At 44.6% G+C, this 17,248-nt stretch overlaps 2 protein-coding genes across 10 annotated transcripts in view; one reads left to right on the top strand and one right to left on the bottom strand.

Moving 5' to 3' along the window:
* VCF1 (VCP nuclear cofactor family member 1) overlaps positions 1-1,073 on the bottom strand; it is a 26,933-nt gene extending 25,860 nt beyond the window's left edge. For 2 of the 3 annotated variants that reach the window (XM_074224665.1, XM_074224666.1), the window contains exon 1: positions 88-464. In XM_074224665.1, coding sequence (XP_074080766.1) covers positions 88-362 — 275 coding nt within the window. In that variant the 5' untranslated portion in view covers positions 363-464. Of the gene's footprint in view, positions 1-87; positions 465-617 lie in introns of those variants that run through there. The other variant, XM_074224667.1, reaches the window with a different exon arrangement.
* Positions 1-17,248, top strand: part of MTNAP1 (mitochondrial nucleoid associated protein 1) — a 25,480-nt gene extending 8,232 nt beyond the window's left edge. The window contains exons 1-6 of one of the 7 annotated variants that reach the window (XM_074224658.1): positions 573-1,489; positions 1,689-1,779; positions 3,968-5,445; positions 15,453-15,560; positions 16,111-16,224; positions 16,973-17,248. In XM_074224658.1, the coding sequence (XP_074080759.1) occupies positions 1,411-1,489; positions 1,689-1,779; positions 3,968-5,445; positions 15,453-15,560; positions 16,111-16,224; positions 16,973-17,001 (1,899 nt within the window). In that variant the 5' untranslated portion in view covers positions 573-1,410 and the 3' untranslated portion in view covers positions 17,002-17,248. The other 6 variants (XM_074224659.1, XM_074224661.1, XM_074224662.1 and 3 more) reach the window with 6 other exon arrangements.

The following is a 17,248-nucleotide window of genomic DNA, read 5'->3' as shown; positions in this document are numbered from 1 at the left end:
CCATTTCAGTGACCCCCTCAACCTCCGAATAAACATTAGAGTCGCCGCTGAAATGGGATTCTCTAACGCTTCTCTCTGCATACTCACAGTTTAGCAAGGAAAGTAACAGAAAGAGCAAAGGAAACCCAAAGTCCAAGTCGTTCCTTCCGCCTGTCTTCCCTCATCACGGAGCGAAGGCTAAAGCCTGAGCCTAGGGGAGCGCCAGGGGCCGAGCCTCCACTTTTCCGAATGCCGCCCCGCCGCTGCCCCCACCCCCGGCAGCACAAAGCCCAACTTCCCGTCGGGCTCGCCAGGGCCCAGGAGGCAACCCTCCCCGTGGAGCCCATCCTGCCCGGGCACCGCGGCGGAGCGCCCGCTGTCATCGGGCCGCGGGGCCTACCGCGCCGCGGCGCACCTGAAGCCTCCCCCGGGGAGGAGGGCGAGCGCCGGGCACCCAAGCCTCCCGATCTGCCCCCCGCCCCCGCGGACTACGGGGCTCCGCCGGGATCAAACCTTGACGTTTCCCGAGCCGCCCCGAAGCCGGCCGCCTGACGGAGCCCCGGCGGGGCCAATCCGCTCCCGCCGCCCGCGGCTTCGGCCTCCCCGGGGCAGGGAGCCGGGGGGCTCCCCCTCCTCACCTGGGGCGGAGGCGTTCGCTCATGGCAGCGGATGGGGGGGAGCGACGGCGCGTCGCCCGGCGGGGAGATCGGCGGGGAGGTCCTCGGTCCAGGGGGCGGTAGCGGCGACCGCCGCCCCCACGCCCTCCCCCTGCGGCCCGACCCCCTGAGGAGCGCCTTGCTGTGCGCCGACGGGGTGAAGTCCCCCTCCACCGGACCCGCACCGCCACGACTTCCGGCGTCTCTCCGTCTCCCCTACCCCCCCATGCCCCGGCCTCGCCGGGCCCGCCCACTCGCGCTTGCGCAGTCGGGCCGGCCCGACAGGCTCCGCAATCCCGCCCACCGGAAGAGGGGGTGTGGCGAGCTGAGAAAGGAGAGCGCCCCCTTTCGGAAAGGGGGGAGGGGAGGAGGGGGCTGGGAGCGGGCCCTCGCCCCGTGGGTGCCCGCCGCTGCCGCCTGTCCGCACGCTAACGCGAGGCGGACGCGAAGTCCCGGAGGCCGATACCCGCGTGGGGAAGGGAGGCGGCCGACGAGGGCGCCGCCCCGGGAGGGCGGGCTTCAGAGGCTCCTCAAGCCCCCCACGGGCGCCGCCTGGGTCCGCGTTCCTCGGCGAGTTCCGACCCCCCCCCCCCGGGCGCTCCCGCGGAGCCTCCGCAGCCCTGGAACTGGCACGCGGCAAAATCGAGGCCCCGAGAGCCGCTGGGACCGGCTCAAGCCCGCTAGCAGAGCTGGACTCGAACCCAGTTCTTGGGACTCCAAGCGCGGGGCTCTTTCCATCACACTTGTGTATTCCCTTCCTCAGCCTTGATAGGAGATGGAGCGGAGCCCGGGGGCGGGGAGGAAAAGGATGCCAGGAAAAAGAGGGAAGCAACAGCAAGTCCTAGGACTCCATGGTGAGAACAGGGGAGGAAAACAGGATTTCCTCTTTCCCTGCCAATTAATGGAGATGCTGGCCCAGGCTCTCCGTGATTTAGGATTTTTTTTTTTAGTTTTTGCAAGGCAATGGGGTTAGGTGACTTGCCCAAGGCCACACAGCTAGGCAATTATTAAGTGTCTGTGGCTGGATTTGAACTCAGGTCCTCCTGTCTCCAGGGCAGGTGCTCTATCCACTGCACCACGGAAGTCTTATTAATAGGATGGAATCCTCAGCAGTAGCTTCTTTGTTTCAACACCTTCACCGTAGGTAACGCATCATAAACACATCTTGTTTGGTGACTGTTGAAAGCTGATCATCACGAATCATTTCTATTTAGCTTACTGTATTGCAGGTTTATCTTCCTAATTATGATTGCCCACCATAGTGAAACTGGCTATAATAAGAAAAGGTGACCAGAAAAAAAAAGGCTGAGGAATGGAGACAAGCCCGGATGTTAAACTTTGGGGCACATGAACGAAAACTAAGTGTCTTAAGCTCCTGCTAAGGGTCTTGCAAAACCATAGGGATACTGATACCGAAGCAAAGACAGTCCCTGCCCTCAGGAAGTTGACATTCTGAAAGTGGATGACCAAACAATTGTGACCAGACAGGAATGGTGCCGGTCCCCAAAGGGGAAGAGATTAAACTCCCAGGAACATTAGGGAGTGTTCATTTGATCCTGGCTTATCAGATGGTATCTAAATTGGAGAGGGTAGCCAAGTGAAACATATTTGAGGTTTTCCAGCAAGATCTGATCAGGGAACCAGTTCTTGATTAGAAAGGGCAGGAAGTTGCTTCAGGGGTATGGTGTATGATGTGGGTTGTAAGACTTTGGAGAAGAGGTTGAGGAAGATAATAGAAAGTTGATCCTTTAGGAAGGATAGAGTGAGGAAACAGTGTTTAGAAACCATGAATACCGAGGTACCTGGGGTAAGGAGGAGCTGAGTTTTAGTCCTAAATTAGTGTGACTGGGGAAGTCATTTAAATTCATTTCCTCATTTGTGAAATGAGGACTTAACCTCCTAGCACCTACTTCCCAGGATCATTGTGGGTATAAAATGAGTTTGTAAAATTGAAAGCAAAATTACTAGTTACTATTACTATTTTTATTATTTAACCTGTTAACTACCAAGCACTCTTTATGGTAGATCGTTTAGAGAGAGAACTACTGAGGTTTTTTTAAACATCTGTGAGAAAACCTACACTTGGGGAAACAAGCTTTTTTTTTGTCTTCCCCCAAAGAAAGAAGCTTTTAACCAAAAACTATTCCCAAACCTCTTTTCCCACTTCATTTGTCTTGGCAGTAAAGATATTTTTGTTTTACTTGACTTACTGTTATAGGTGTTATAGGATTACTTTGATAAATGGATTGCTAGGTCTATCTGGTTTCATTCTGTTTCTCAGGCAAGTTGCTTGCTCCACCATCTGTTTTCTACCCTAGGCTCATTCATCCTTGCCTTTGAGTCACAAATAATTACAGTAATGATACCTTACATAGATTAGCTGCGTGTTTTTACCTAGACAAAAAGAATGACTGGGATAATGGGAAAAAAAGATATTTTCACCTGAAATTTGGAATATCTCTTTTTATAACTGGAGAGATGAGGGAGAGAATGCCACTAATGTAAAAAGATAAGTATCTGCTAATCCTTGGATCTCTGAGTCAATAATTATAGGTAACATACCTTAGAGATTATGTGGTTCCATTTTTTTTTTCATATTATATTGAGATGAGGAAATTAAAACCCACAGTAGTTAAGCAACCTGTCCACAAAACTAGCTGTTTATCAGACAGTAGAACCAGGTCTCCTAATTGTCATTCCTGAACTTTTATACTTTATAATCTTAGGGCATACTTCTCCTTTCTATTTTGAATAATGAAATGGTAGTCTTTATTAAAAGTTTTCATGTGTGTTTATATAAATGTGAACAGTTACTTTAAAAGTCCAGTTGGTTATGTTAGTATTCAATGTTTTAAATTAAACATTTAATAATTTTTAAAACTTTAATGTTCACTTGATATCTTCTGGTGTGCTTCAGTGCTTAATGAGAAATTCATATTTTTTTAATATTTTATATGTCTTTTTAATCTTCCTTATCCACCAATTCATTCATTAGTTTGATTGTTATCTTCTCTTTTCTCTCCAAAATATTTAGTATTTTACTGAAGGTAGAATTCAGAGCAATAAGGAAATTCTCTTCTATAGTTGTTAATCCCCATAAGAACTTGGAGAAAATAAAAATTTCCTCACTGAGGTTAGAGACAGAGGCTTGAGTTTATTTTTAAAACAAAAATTAGCCCTTTAGTTTATTTTCTACCTTCACAAAAATGCGAAATGAAGAACCATTAAGTCCCAATAATTTCCTTGATGTTTAAAATAAGTATGAATGAGCTCTTAACAGATGAAAAAGTTGTTTTCTTTTTATTAATAATGTCACATTTTATATTTCTTAGGAAGATGGCAGACATCTTACCCCATATGGAACTATGCCCCCACTGTAAGAAACAATTTAAACGATTAAAGTCTCATTTACCATACTGTAAGAAGAAAGAAGTAATTCTTCCTTTGGATTCAGACATTACTGATTCCAAAGCAGCTTTGGTCCAAGCCCCCAAATCAAAGGAGTTACAAAAAAAACTGACAAAAGTTGATGGTGAAGAGACACATAAAATAAATCAAAGAAAGAGAAGAAACACCAATCTTGTAAAGGACAGATTTAGTGCTAACACAGAAATGAGAACCAATGTGCAGACAAGTGAAGATATGAAAAAGCAAATTGAAATTATCCCCCAAATTACACAGAATCATCCCATACCAAAGAGGGTTGTTTTTCCAACTAAGAATGTGTATCTGCTTTTTGCAGCCAAAAAAACCTCCAAAGCAAGATCTACAATATATTTACCTCAACTAGGAGAAATCAAGAACAAAAAACCTTCAGAAAATTTGGGAAGCAGCCCTTCTAAGCATTCTTCTACCAATGCGGATAAAAAACATTCAAGCTTATTAAACAATAACAGAATTGAGCACTCAGGACAGAAATTGCTGACAGAAACATTAGACTTGCCTTTCATTATCTTTGAGAGTTATCTAAGTCTTGATAGGTGTCAGAATCCATTTGCAACTTTACAAAGCAATAAGAGAAGTCCCAAAGCTAGGGACCCCATTTCCGAAGCCTCACACAATAACTCTGAGACCCAGAAAAGAAACACAGAATCATGCTTCTCAGGCAATTATGTAAACTCTTTGTATAAGAAATTCCAAACTGGAGGAATGGAGAACCATTCCATCAAACACAGAGCAAAGAAAAAAGAGTTTCACTTTGGGTTAGAGGCAGCTGGAAAGGGTAGTTGGAATAAAGGATCTGAAGGCAATAAATCACCTGAGGTAGAAGTACCAAAATTGGATTATATGGAAGATGACCTTAGAAAGCAATTTGATAATGATTTAGCCACAGAGAAGACAACCCATCATGATAATCCTGCTTCAGTTTTGTTGTCTTCAGGGAGGCTAACTTGTAAAGAGACTCTCTCTTTGGCAGATTTAGGTAATCAAAGACTCTCTACTTTGGTTTTAAAATACCTACAAGAGGAGGAAGATGGGTACAAGGCTCTGGTCATTCCAACTAATCCAGTGGAGAATAAGAAATCATTATCTTCAGAGCCTGATCCTGATCCCAAGACTTGGGCAACACTCACTAAATGTCATCAGCAACCTTTAAACCTAGCCTGCCATTGTACTGCTAAAAACTTGATCAGTGGTCATGTTCAAGCTGCTGGCAGTAAGAGTCTACCTGTGTTCTGGGGGCTGGAGTGGTTTCCAGAACTCTATCCTGGGTATCTACATCTGGGAATATTACCAGAGAGATCTCAGAAAGGGAATATTGAGGTCCAGAAACACCACAGCTTCACAGAAGTAGAAAGAGCCTTACAAGGTATAAATAGTTCATTTTCAAATATTTAATCCTCCTGAAGGTCTCATATAGGTGCAGATGCCTGATAAAATTTTGAAATTCTTTCATCCCTTTCTGCCGGGTTTTTATTTACAACGCCGGCTTCTTAATGCTAGTCCGTCCTCTTACTCACCAGTCCAACGCGTGGTGAGTCTTCGGGGTACCTCCGGCCCCCACTCTTTGATGGGGGAAGAACCAGACAGAGCGCCTGAGGTGGGTCATGAGTCTTTATTCTTCTCTGATCACATTCCCGCTTCCTCCCCACCTCTCAGCAGACACTTTTATCCCCCCTGTCCTCCCTCCCATGAACTCTTAAACAATGAGGGGCCGAGTTCTGTAACATTCCTTTATAATGGGATTATTTTATCCCTTCTGTCCTCCCTCCCATGAACTCTTAAACAATGAGGGGCCGAGTTCTGTAACATTCCTTTATAATGGGATTATTTTATCCCTTCTGAGTGACCACCAAGCCTCTTCCCCCCCGCCCCCAACATCTCCCCCTTTCTGTTTTACAAGGTTATCACTTGGTGTGACCTTAAGCGGTGCTGAGGTTAGCCTTAAGCGGTGTCATTTCTACTGGCCTCTGATAGCCGGGGGCGAGGAACCCTGTCTTAGGTCATCTCCTTCAACCCAGGACCTTGCCCGTCCTAGGCGCCCGACACCCTCAGGGCCTGTCTTAGGTGGCTGGGTGAGGAGAAGTTGCCCGTCTTGGGGTTTACCTCGTCTTACCCCTAGGTGTCACATGTCATGCATGGCGGCTAGCCAGACTTGGGGATCCTCCTCCGTCTCCATGGCCATGAAGGCTTTCTGAGTAAGAAGCATATAGCCCCTCTGTCGCCTAGCTAGGCGGCAGAAACAGACAACAAGTAGGGTGATTCCCAGAATCAGCGTCCTTGTTCACCCTCAAGGGGGTATCCTCCCACCATCTGGCAATCCCTCCATGGTATGGGATCCTCGATGTTTTCCCCTGTGGCCACACATGAGGGGCCCCACCGAGGCAGAAGGGAGCCCCATCGATGTATTGGTCCGTGCTACCGGAAGGGGAGAGGGAATAACTCGGAGTATTCCCCATGTCGGATTTCCTTCAGATGGAGCACCTCCAAGGATCCCTACGATGATCAGAAGGCCTGAAAAAGAAAGAAATTCCTCTCACCCCGTAGGGTTGGGCATTAATCAAGGTCTCTTATCTTGTAAACAGGGAGCCATCTTTCTGGCTCTTCTATCTTATCCTCGGGATGAAATGACAGGTGGCCCTGTCTTCTGTTCTTTACCGTTACAGGGCCATGCCAACCTCCCTCTTCATCTCTCCACATGACTTTAGAGCCTGGTAGGGCCTTGGTGGGAGAGGGCAGGAGCGTTGGTTCTTTCTTAGCATGTCCTTTTGGGGAGAAAAATCTCTGGGCGGCTGTAGTGCCGTCATCCCTGACTTGTAGGAAATTCATGGTAAATAGTACCTGAGACAGGTCTGAATGGGTCAGTGACCTGCCAACTCCCCCTTTCTGTTTAAAAAGATAGGATGTAGCAGAGTATCCATGTAAAGCTGGCACAGGGTGGGGCTATTGGCCATTCCCTGAGGTAGGACGGTGAACTGATAACGTTTACTGGGGGCTTGGAAATTGATCGCGGGGAGGGAAAAGGCAAATTTTTCTTTGTCCTCCGGGTGGAGGGGAATGCTATAGAAGCAGTCTTTAACATCAATCACTATAATAGTCCACCCTTGCGGGACTGCAGTGGGCATAGGGAGACCAGGTTGGAGGGTACCCATGGGTACCATGTTGGCATTTACTGCCCGAAGATCAATCAACATTCTCCAACTCCCCCCTTTCTTTTTTATGACAAAGACGGGGGAGTTATACGGGCTAAGGGACGGTTCCACTTTGTTCTCGTGCAGGAGGGTCATTACTATGTCTGTGAGGGCGATGAGCTTTTCTTTTGTCAGGGGCCACTGCTCAACCCAAATAGGTTTCTTATTAATCCATGTTATTCTGGGGGAAAAGCTCATCTCTAGAGTGGCCCCAATTAATTTCCCCGCAGGCTATCAGGGGGTGGCAAGTGTCAGGTTAAGCTGGCTCAAGATATCTCTACCCCATAATGCATAAGGGAGGTCGGGTAGGCACAGTGGGGTGAAGAGTCCAGATTCTTCCAAAGCTGACCACCGTAAGGCGTGTGCTGCTTTCATGGCAGATCTATTGCCCCCCACCCCCGTCACTGCTTGAGGGCTCTGTAGGAGTGGCCACTCGCGCCTCCACTGTCCCCTATTTATGACAGAGCAATCGGCTCCAGTGTCAATTATCCCTTCGAGCTTCTGATTTTCCACCGTGACGGTTAACAGTGGTCGCCCAGAGCTGACCGGGTGGACCCAGTTCACATGAGCGGGAGGGGTCCGCAAGGGCAGCGCCTTTCCTACCTCTTGGCCCTGTTTTACCAAGGTGGGAAAGGGGTGGGGGTTTGTGACCCTTACGGATGTGGGACTTCCGGGACCAAAAATGACCTGGGTATGGGTGACTAAGTCCACACATCTCTCAGCCCCTGTGATGAGCGCTGGGAAAATATTTAGCTCAATGGGAATCATCGAGGTTTCCCAAGGCCCGATCTCTCTCTGCTGTGTCCCTTCTCTATAGTCAACCCTCACGGGGATAGTCACAGTAATGGGGGCCGCTGTCTTTGAGCACGGGGGGGGCCCCGCGGCCGGGCCCCCTCCCTTTCCCTTTTCCCGACTTCTCTTTGGATCGGCAGAACCTGGCTATGTGACCTGGCTTTCCACAGGAATAACAGGTCGGAACTGAAGTGGAGGGGGGGCCGCTGCCTGCACTGTGCTTTGAGGTGCCCTGGCTTTCCGCACCCAAAACAGGTGGGTCCCACCTGCATACCGTGAAGGGCGGTCAGGAGGCTATCCTCCCGGTTCTCCATGGCAGTCACTAAGGCTTGAATTGAATCCTCGCTGGGCATGTCCAGCAATTTGTCAACAATTCCTTCTAATGAAGTGTCGGGGGGAAGGCTGCTAATGGCTGCGATCCCTTTGGGGCGAAGACCCTCTTTAATCAATTGTCTCATAAGTAGATCAGATCCCGGGGTGTCTCCCATTATACGAGTCACTGTCTCTTTAACCTCGTTCACAAATGAGAGGGGTGTCTGATCTGCTCTCTGCTTCAGCCCAACCAACTTCTGTGTGGCTCTCCCCCCCTTTCATGGCTCCAATCTTATCCCAAGCTGCAACATGTGTTTCTTTAACAGTCTCTAGCTCAAACTGGCCATACCGGGCCTGAACAGCAGGGTCAGTATAGGCTCCAGTTCCACACAGGAGGTCAATGGCTAAATCCAGGGGAGTATAACCCCGGGATTTTGCCAGCTTAGAGGCCTCTCTGCGGGCCTGAGCCTTAAAAGCTAAATATAAGGAGGCATCTAGGCACGCGGCTGCAATTTCGTCAAAGTCAGCAGGGGTCCAAGGGTGCGTAGCAAAGAGGTTTTGCATAAGTCTTTTTACATAAGGGGAGCTTGGGCTGTATTTAGTCACGGCCTCCTTAAGTTCCTCAAGCATCTTAAAAGGGACAGGGCGGTAGTCTCGGGCTCCGGTAAGGGGGTCCGTAAATACCAGGTAGAGGCCCCAGTCATCCCAGTCCACCTCCTCCCCTTTCTCTATTGCTATGGAGGCACTGGTGGCAAGTAGGCCGGATGGGCGGAGCCCTTGAGGGGATCTCTGAAGGGCGGACAAGGAACACGGGGGATTTTTTGCCTCTGTTTCCTGGCTGGGCCGCCAAGCCTGGGGCGCGGCAGCTGTCCAATCAGCGCGGACTTCTCCCTCCTCGTCAGCAGCCTCCCGGTCCCACCTACTCACGCTCCTCTTCCTGCCACCCCTGAGGGCTGTTTGCACCCCTCCCTTCCCGCGCTCGGAAACTTCCGGCCCTGAATCTTCTCCCTGGGGGCCCCTTTTTCCCCCATTGTTTCTTCTAAGTTCCTCCCACGGATACAGGGGAGGGGGTGGCCTTCCCTCTTCCTCTGAGCCCTCTGAATCCGATCCCGCCACCGAGCTACCCACCTGAGTGCTGATTGTTCGTGCTAAAGTCACCTTCTGGGGATGCAGGGCTGCATCCACTATCTTATACACTGTAAAATCCTTGGGGGTCAGTTTTCCCGGGCAGGTGTCATTATAGGAGGCCATCTGCTGCCCTACCACCTTCCATTTATCTGGTTGGATCCCACTATGTTGCACCCAAGGGCAGATGTTCCAGATATTCTCAACAAAAGCACGGCACGTCTTGATAGGTAATTTACAGCCATGCTTAGCACAGAGTTTATAAAGCTGCACTGCAACGGCCTCTTTTTCCTCCGGCTCAAAGGCGGGAATACTATTCCGGCCCCCCATGCTGTCTACTAGCCGAGGCTGCAATCCTAACAGGTGGCAGAACTGCAAAGTTCCCGTTCGGCAAAAGAGAAGGAGGAAGCAGGGCACAATCAGACAGGCCAGCACGGCAAGGAGCGTGATTAGAGCAGAAGGAGAAAGGGGAGAGAAAGAAAGCATAGTCAACACAATAGGGGTATGTCCTTCAGGCAATATCTGAGAGTAAACGCCCTCTCCTTCCTCCCGGTCGGAAACGACCGAGGCTGTCTGGAGAATCCGACCAGCGGATTCAGACGTTCCCTAGCAAAAATCAGGTCCCGGGTTTCGGCACCACTTGCCGGGTTTTTATTTACAACGCCGGCTTCTTAATGCTAGTCCGTCCTCTTACTCACCAGTCCAACGCGTGGTGAGTCTTCGGGGTACCTCCGGCCCCCACTCTTTGATGGGGGAAGAACCAGACAGAGCGCCTGAGGTGGGTCATGAGTCTTTATTCTTCTCTGATCACATTCCCGCTTCCTCCCCACCTCTCAGCAGACACTTTTATCCCCCCTGTCCTCCCTCCCATGAACTCTTAAACAATGAGGGGCCGAGTTCTGTAACATTCCTTTATAATGGGATTATTTTATCCCTTCTGTCCTCCCTCCCATGAACTCTTAAACAATGAGGGGCCGAGTTCTGTAACATTCCTTTATAATGGGATTATTTTATCCCTTCTGAGTGACCACCAAGCCTCTTCCCCCCGCCCCCAACACCTTTCCACAGTGATAGTTTAGGTGCCTAACAGAATTACCATTGCCCCTTAAATGGCAGTGGTCCAGGACCATACCTGGTAAACATGGAAAGGTAATGAGGAGAAGGAAAAGTAGCTCCTGCACATGTAATATCCATATAGGATACACAGATTTGGAGTAGAGATTTGGTGCCAGGAATTGGGAACCTAGCTATAGAAAACCTGGGTTAAAAAAAAATTACAGAGAGACTTCTGTTGCACCAGCCTTGTTATCAAGTTAGCCTTTGTGCCTTCTTTATGGTCAGCCCACAATTGGGCATAGCCAACTGGAAGAGTTGGGTATAGAACTGATGAACCAAGTAATTGATAACAGCTTCTCCCTTATTGGTCCTTATATTTTCCTTGAGCAGTGCCTTTAGAAATGGGACATAGTTTTACAGTTATAATCAATAGAGTTTCCTGGTTTTCTTTCAAAAGGACCCTTCTACCAGGTCCTTACCAGAAGCTTCAAAGTACTGTTCGTTGTCTAAGTAGATTCTTTATTAGTATTCTTAGATGCTTCACTATTATTTTGTCAGGAAATTTTGGGGGTCCCTTAGGTTTGGAACTCAAGTTAATTCTTGTGACTTGATGTAAGAGGAGGAAGAATGCTTTAATTTGGAGACAGGAGTCCTAGTGCTAACTCCAACACATATCTCACCAGAAATTTTGGGCAATAACTTCTCATAACTTAAGTTTCTACATAAGATAGGGATAATATTTATATTGCTGCCCTCATAAAGTTGTTGTGAGAAAGGAAAACAACTTTATATGTATTGAGTACAATATAGATGTGAGTTACTATCTTTGCTCTTTTTAATCACTGTCAAAGATTTTTGTCCCTGATGATCTATTTACCAGGTTTTAATTGTATCTTCCTTTAAAGCACCCAACTTTATTTAACAGTTATAGTATGCAAAAAAGTCTACATATTGGTTTTAATTATTAAGGAAGACTAATATCTGATGTCATCATTATTTTTCAACTTCTTAAGGAGGTCTTCCCTTGGGATATCAACCCAATCTCTTGAAGTCTTGGGCTCACATTTTTTTCCCTCTCTAAAACACTTTTGTTGATAATATTCTTACATTTAGTTAATACTTCACAGTTTTCACAAAATTTATTTCATTTTGGTTATGAAATTATCTACATGACGCAGGAAGGACCAATCGTGTTCCCATTTTATAGGGAAGTGTTGAAAAATGAAATGATTTGCCCCCCCCCCCAGGTTATGTAGCACACAATACTGAAGTCAGGACCAGAACATAGGCCTTTATTACAATTCTTTTCTGTTTGATAACACTCTATAAGAAATACAGTATGACAGGGAAAGGGGCTCTTTTATGTGTATGTATTTTAGCACCCTTAAGGGAAACTAGATGGTGCAATGGGTAGAGTGCTGACTCTGAAGTCAGGAGGACCTGAGTTCAAATCTGACCTCAGATACTTACTAATGGTGTGATCCTGGTTAAGTCACTTAACCCTGATTACTTCACATCCAGTGCCTTCTTCAGTCATCCTGATTCATATCTGGTCACTGAATACAGATGGCTCTAGAGGAGAAAGTGTGACTGGTGACTTAGTACAGCACCCTCTCTCTCAAATCCAATTTGTGTGCTTGTCATGGTGTCACCTCCCTGATGTCATGGTCTTCTAAAATGAAGGACAAACATTATTATCTAGCACTTTTGAGATCAAGCCCTCAGCACAATCCCTGGCCCATAAGAGGTACTCTAGACATGGCAGCTCTAATGTTATTATTGTCCAGTTTCTTTTTTTGTAGGGAAAAGTCTTTCTGCTCAGTCTTGGCAACTAGATTGGAATACAGGTGATCTTGTGTAACCATCTTAGTAGACAGAAAATTCCTTTTACTTCAAGTTCATGAATACAATGACTAGTGCTTACCTGACTTAACTTTTTTAATTATCCTCAATCTCCAGAGCTGGGATGAGTTACTGGGATGAGTTACAAACAGATCAGATTACTACTTCTCTAAGTCTAAGCCCCTACTCAAAGTAGATGGCTAAAACTATATATTTTTACTATTTAGAGGTCTATTAATATCCAAATCTGTTGAGGTGAAAACTACCCTTAATGGTATACATAATTTTGAGAAAACTTATCAGATGCTTTTCATCAATGTGTATTCCTGTTCCTACACATTTCAGGTGGGGATATTGTTTATAACTATCTCTGAAGAAAAGATCATTGAGATTAAATAATTTCCTTTTATGTCTGATTCTTTGGTCCTCTCAATGATTTCTGAGAGTAATTCCAGGATGCCTATGGTTGTTAGCTTTGGTGCCATCACAGCTCTTATGTTTTTGGATCATGGGCGGTGAAAGATCAGGAACTGTGGCAGCAGGCCTTGGAGCTACTTCCAAATAACCAATCTCTTCAAAGTTTATGAAACTTCATTTTGATTTATAGTTAGTTTAGAGTGCAGTGCTCACCCATGGGGGTTATTGATAGTGATCACTAGCTCCGTTCATACACTAAGTTGTTTTACTTAGGATATCTCAAGAATTAAAAACATCTCCCAAGGGGTAATTGAGTTGGCTTTTTTTGGAGGCCTGATCATTTCAAAAGGCTAATGCTGATTCCTTGGATATTAGTGTTCAGAAAATATAAAAACCAAGTAGAGGACAACTCTATGCTTAGGGAGCAGGAAATGAATGATAAACTAGCAAAAAAAAGACTTCAAAGAAGGGTCAGGGAGGAGAAGAGAGCAGTTTCTGTGGAGTGAAATGAGTTTAGAATGGAACTAAAACCTCAGTGAATAGATGATTCCATCAAGGAGCCTGGCCTTGTTGGGTCTCAAGGGAATAACTGAAGCTTGACTTTTGTGATTCTGCCAAGTCACTGTCTCACTGGATTTAGGGCAATAGTAGGAAACCTTTTTTTCTGGGAAGGGCCATTTGGATATTTATAACATCATTTGAGGGCTATGTTTGTTTAAATTTTTAATTAATTCTCCCCCCCAAAAGCTACTAGATTTATTGAATTTCAAGTCCCTCCTGTGGTTGTCTTGGCAATGCCAGACTAGAATTATGAGAAGTCATTTTTGGTGAATGAAAGAAGATTCTTGATTGGCCTAGGCTTGGACATAGAGAGGTGGACTGATTGTTCAAGGGTCACAGACCAGATTTCAGGATATTCATGAAATTTTGCAATATAGTTGCTTCTGCTCCTACTATTTTTCTTCCTCACAAAAAGCAAACAAGCATTTTTTCCTCAAGGGTTGAGGAGTACATTCTTATTTTCTTTCCATTTAAGATCCTTTCATCTGGCTACTTTTCATTTCTTCTACTGTGATGCTTTCAAGTGATATTTCTTGAAGTCCAGGATCACTCTTTTTATTGAGACTTTTGATGATAGTTCGTTCTTGCTTAGCAGTTTTCATCTGCCTTGTAAAGTCTTTAGAGATGTACTGTACCCTATATTGAGTTAATTTGCATTTTCCAACTATAATGACTAGACTGGATCATAGACTAATGGGGAAGAATATTTCTACTCATTTCATGTGCTTAGAAAGGATGTGGTACAAAATTGAACATAGGACCAGGAAAAGCATAAACTTCCCCATTGCAAAGTTGACTAATCTGCTTTTATTCATATTTGAAATATGGGCAGGAAATAATTGCTGGCTTACCTTCCAAATGGAATTAAGAAAAAAACAATGTTTTCTAGTTAACTGGTGAGTAAAATAGCAAGATGTGTGGAAAATATAATAATCAGTAATATTTCTTAACATGGTAGTGCAGTAGAACAATATTGTTTTAGGTAAAATATTGAAGATCATTGGCTCTTGCCACTGACACTCATGAGTTCTATGATTCTAGCAAATCATTTCATCTTTCTTTGGCTTAAGCAATTCCATAAGATTTGATAGGTCAAAGAAACTGGCTCTGCCTGGCTGACTATTCTATAAAGTCACTTAATCTTTGGACTTCAGTCCTTTGTCTTTAAAAATAAAAAAGATTGATCTGAGATGATTGTTCAGGTCAATTCCCACTCTAAATATTTGATTTACTCAGAAGTGGAGAGGTTATCTGGTGCTAATTTAGATGAAGCTCCAGGAAAAAGGCTCAGTATAGTAATGAAGACAAAGGATCTGAGTAGTTTTGTGATGGGACAGATGAGGGGAATAGCTTTGGGGATCAGTAGGTGTTGAGAACCAGCAAAAGAGACCAGAGGAAGCAGACAAATTATAAAGTAAGATAACCATGGTTTGGGCAATATTGGAAAGAAGGAACAGCAAGTAAGTACTTGGTTGGTAGAAGGAATCCCCTATGTGGACAAAATCACTTAGTGTATGTGTATATATGTATGTAAATGTATGTAAATATATATATTAGCTATATAGATATTCATGTTTATATATGTTCATATAGACATGTATATTTGTACCTAGATACACACTGGTATAAAGTATACACTTAAAAAAGTTACTGAGAAGTGCATGTACAGCAATTAAGAATTATGATCTTCCAGGGGCAGCTAGGTGGCATAATAGTTAGACTAAACCTGGGCAAGTCACTTAATTGCCTCAAAAAAAAAAGATTTTCAATTTCCTTAATAGATCTAGGCGATTTGTTGTAATTCTTGGGAGCCTCAGACTATTGAAAATTCTGGTGAAAAGAGTTTTGTATCAAGGTTTACATTGACAGTTGTATAGTGTGTTGCCTTAATCACTCTTCTCTTTATTGCCTAGAATCATGACTTTTCTCTGGCCTATCTTTGGGAACTTAAATCACTAAAGATACTAAACTGTACCTCTCCTAGGAAGATTTGGTGGGAGAAGAGAGTGAAATAAGATTGTTAGGACAAAGTGGGTGAAATTGGATGACATATTAAAGTAAATTCTGTTTGCATTCATAGTTCCTGTTTGGGAAAGAAGTCTGATGAATATAAAGATTGGAAAACTTCGATCTTGGTTTACAGTCCCCAACTTCTCTTTAATGGGGCTGCTGGGAAAAGTACTAAAAGGTGAGACTGAATTGGATGATTTTACAAACATTCTTTAGAAATCTCTCTAAATTGGGGTGGCTAGGTGACACAGTGCTTAGAGCACTAACCCTGGAGTCAGTAGTACCTGAGTTCAAATCTGGCCTCAGACACTTAATAATTAATTACCTAGTTGTGTGGCCTTGGGCAAGCCATTTAACCCCACTGCCCTGCAAAACACCTTTAAAAAAAAGAAAAGAAAAGAAAGGGAAAAATCTCTCTAAATCTCAATTTGTCATTCTGAGTGTAAAAACCTACTTTTTGGTTATGAGTTAGCCTGAAAACATGTGTAATTGATACTTAATGATATTTCTCCATGAAATAGGTGATCTCAGCTCCCAACAAATAATAAAACTGTTTTGGAGAAGGTATTTCTGATCATTTGAAGGAAGATTCATTGTTCTTTAGGGTTCTTCTGTGAGAAATTTATGAACTTATATCTTCAACTCCTTGACTAATAGCTTTAGAGAAAAGACCTTGAAAAATAAGTCTTAGAATTGAAGATTCTAGACTCATGCTTCTTTTTTAACAGCTTGGATTAGATACCCAAACTATGTCAACTTGAAGAAGGGTAGTGTTGGTGGTATCACTATGCTCTTTGCTGGATGCTGGGTCCTATGCTGCACCTGGAGTTTCAAGCACCTGAGTAAGACTTCCTGCTGGTAAAATATATTGGGGACTGCCTCCTCTTTGCTTTCATAAGCAATTAATTCTCTGTAATGTTCTGTGCTTCTAACCTTTTTTTCCCCACAGAGAGAGAGAGAGAGAGAGTGTGTCTGTCTGTGTGTGTATACAAGGTGTCTTTGTCTCTCAGTAACTTTCTAGAGCATTTGATCAAAACTGCACTGCCCACTCATTTTTTAGGTCCTTTGATACATAACCTTGAGTCCTCTAGTAAAGATTAATCTCTTACCCCAAAGGAAGAAGTAGTAGTTTCTTCAGGCTTCAAATTTGGACATAGATAAGTAAACCCTTTGTAGATCCAGATTGAGTCCAGAATAGATGATAAAAGCAGAATACTTTAGGCAACCTCTCTGAGGCTTGAGTATGGCTCTTGATATACAAGTAAGAAAAGTCAGACATGGTGACCATTTGATGACCTTGTTAAATCAGTCTGACATTAACCCTTTGTTAGCCTGGTATTTTCTACTAATCAAGCTTCCTACCTTTGATAGCACATTCCCCTCCCCCTCACTATTCTTGTTTTTTCCTTTTGAAGGTATCAGAAACAAAGTATCATTTGAACATTTGACTTCATGAGCTGTTTGGTGTATAGGTCAAAAGAAAAACTTAATCCAGGACTTTGAGACTTAAACTGATACAAAAGGATTTTACTTCACTTTATGGTTAATAATTGTCTTCTCAAGCCTTCTTATTCTCTTCTCTCCCCAAAGAGTTGCAGCGTTGGCGCAGACTCCGCTGATCTGGAGAACCTTCTGCTGTATGAAGAGTTCTTCTGATAGACTAGGAGAGACACAGGGAGAACCACTGCAATTTATGTAAAAGCTTAAAATTTCAGTTTGGAAGAGGGGAGGAGTTTCTGAAAAACATTAGGGCTACATGTGTAATTTATATCAATTTGCTAGTCTTTAAGGGGGGTGGAGAGGGGAGGAGGGAGAGAATTTGCAATTCAAAATTAAAAAAAGAATGCTAAAAATTGTTCTTTCATG

The sequence above is a fragment of the Macrotis lagotis genome, chromosome 2 (assembly GCF_037893015.1).
Source record: "Macrotis lagotis isolate mMagLag1 chromosome 2, bilby.v1.9.chrom.fasta, whole genome shotgun sequence".
NCBI classification, from domain to species: Eukaryota; Metazoa; Chordata; class Mammalia; order Peramelemorphia; family Peramelidae; genus Macrotis; species Macrotis lagotis.
This window is presented reverse-complemented; position numbering and strand designations above follow the sequence as displayed.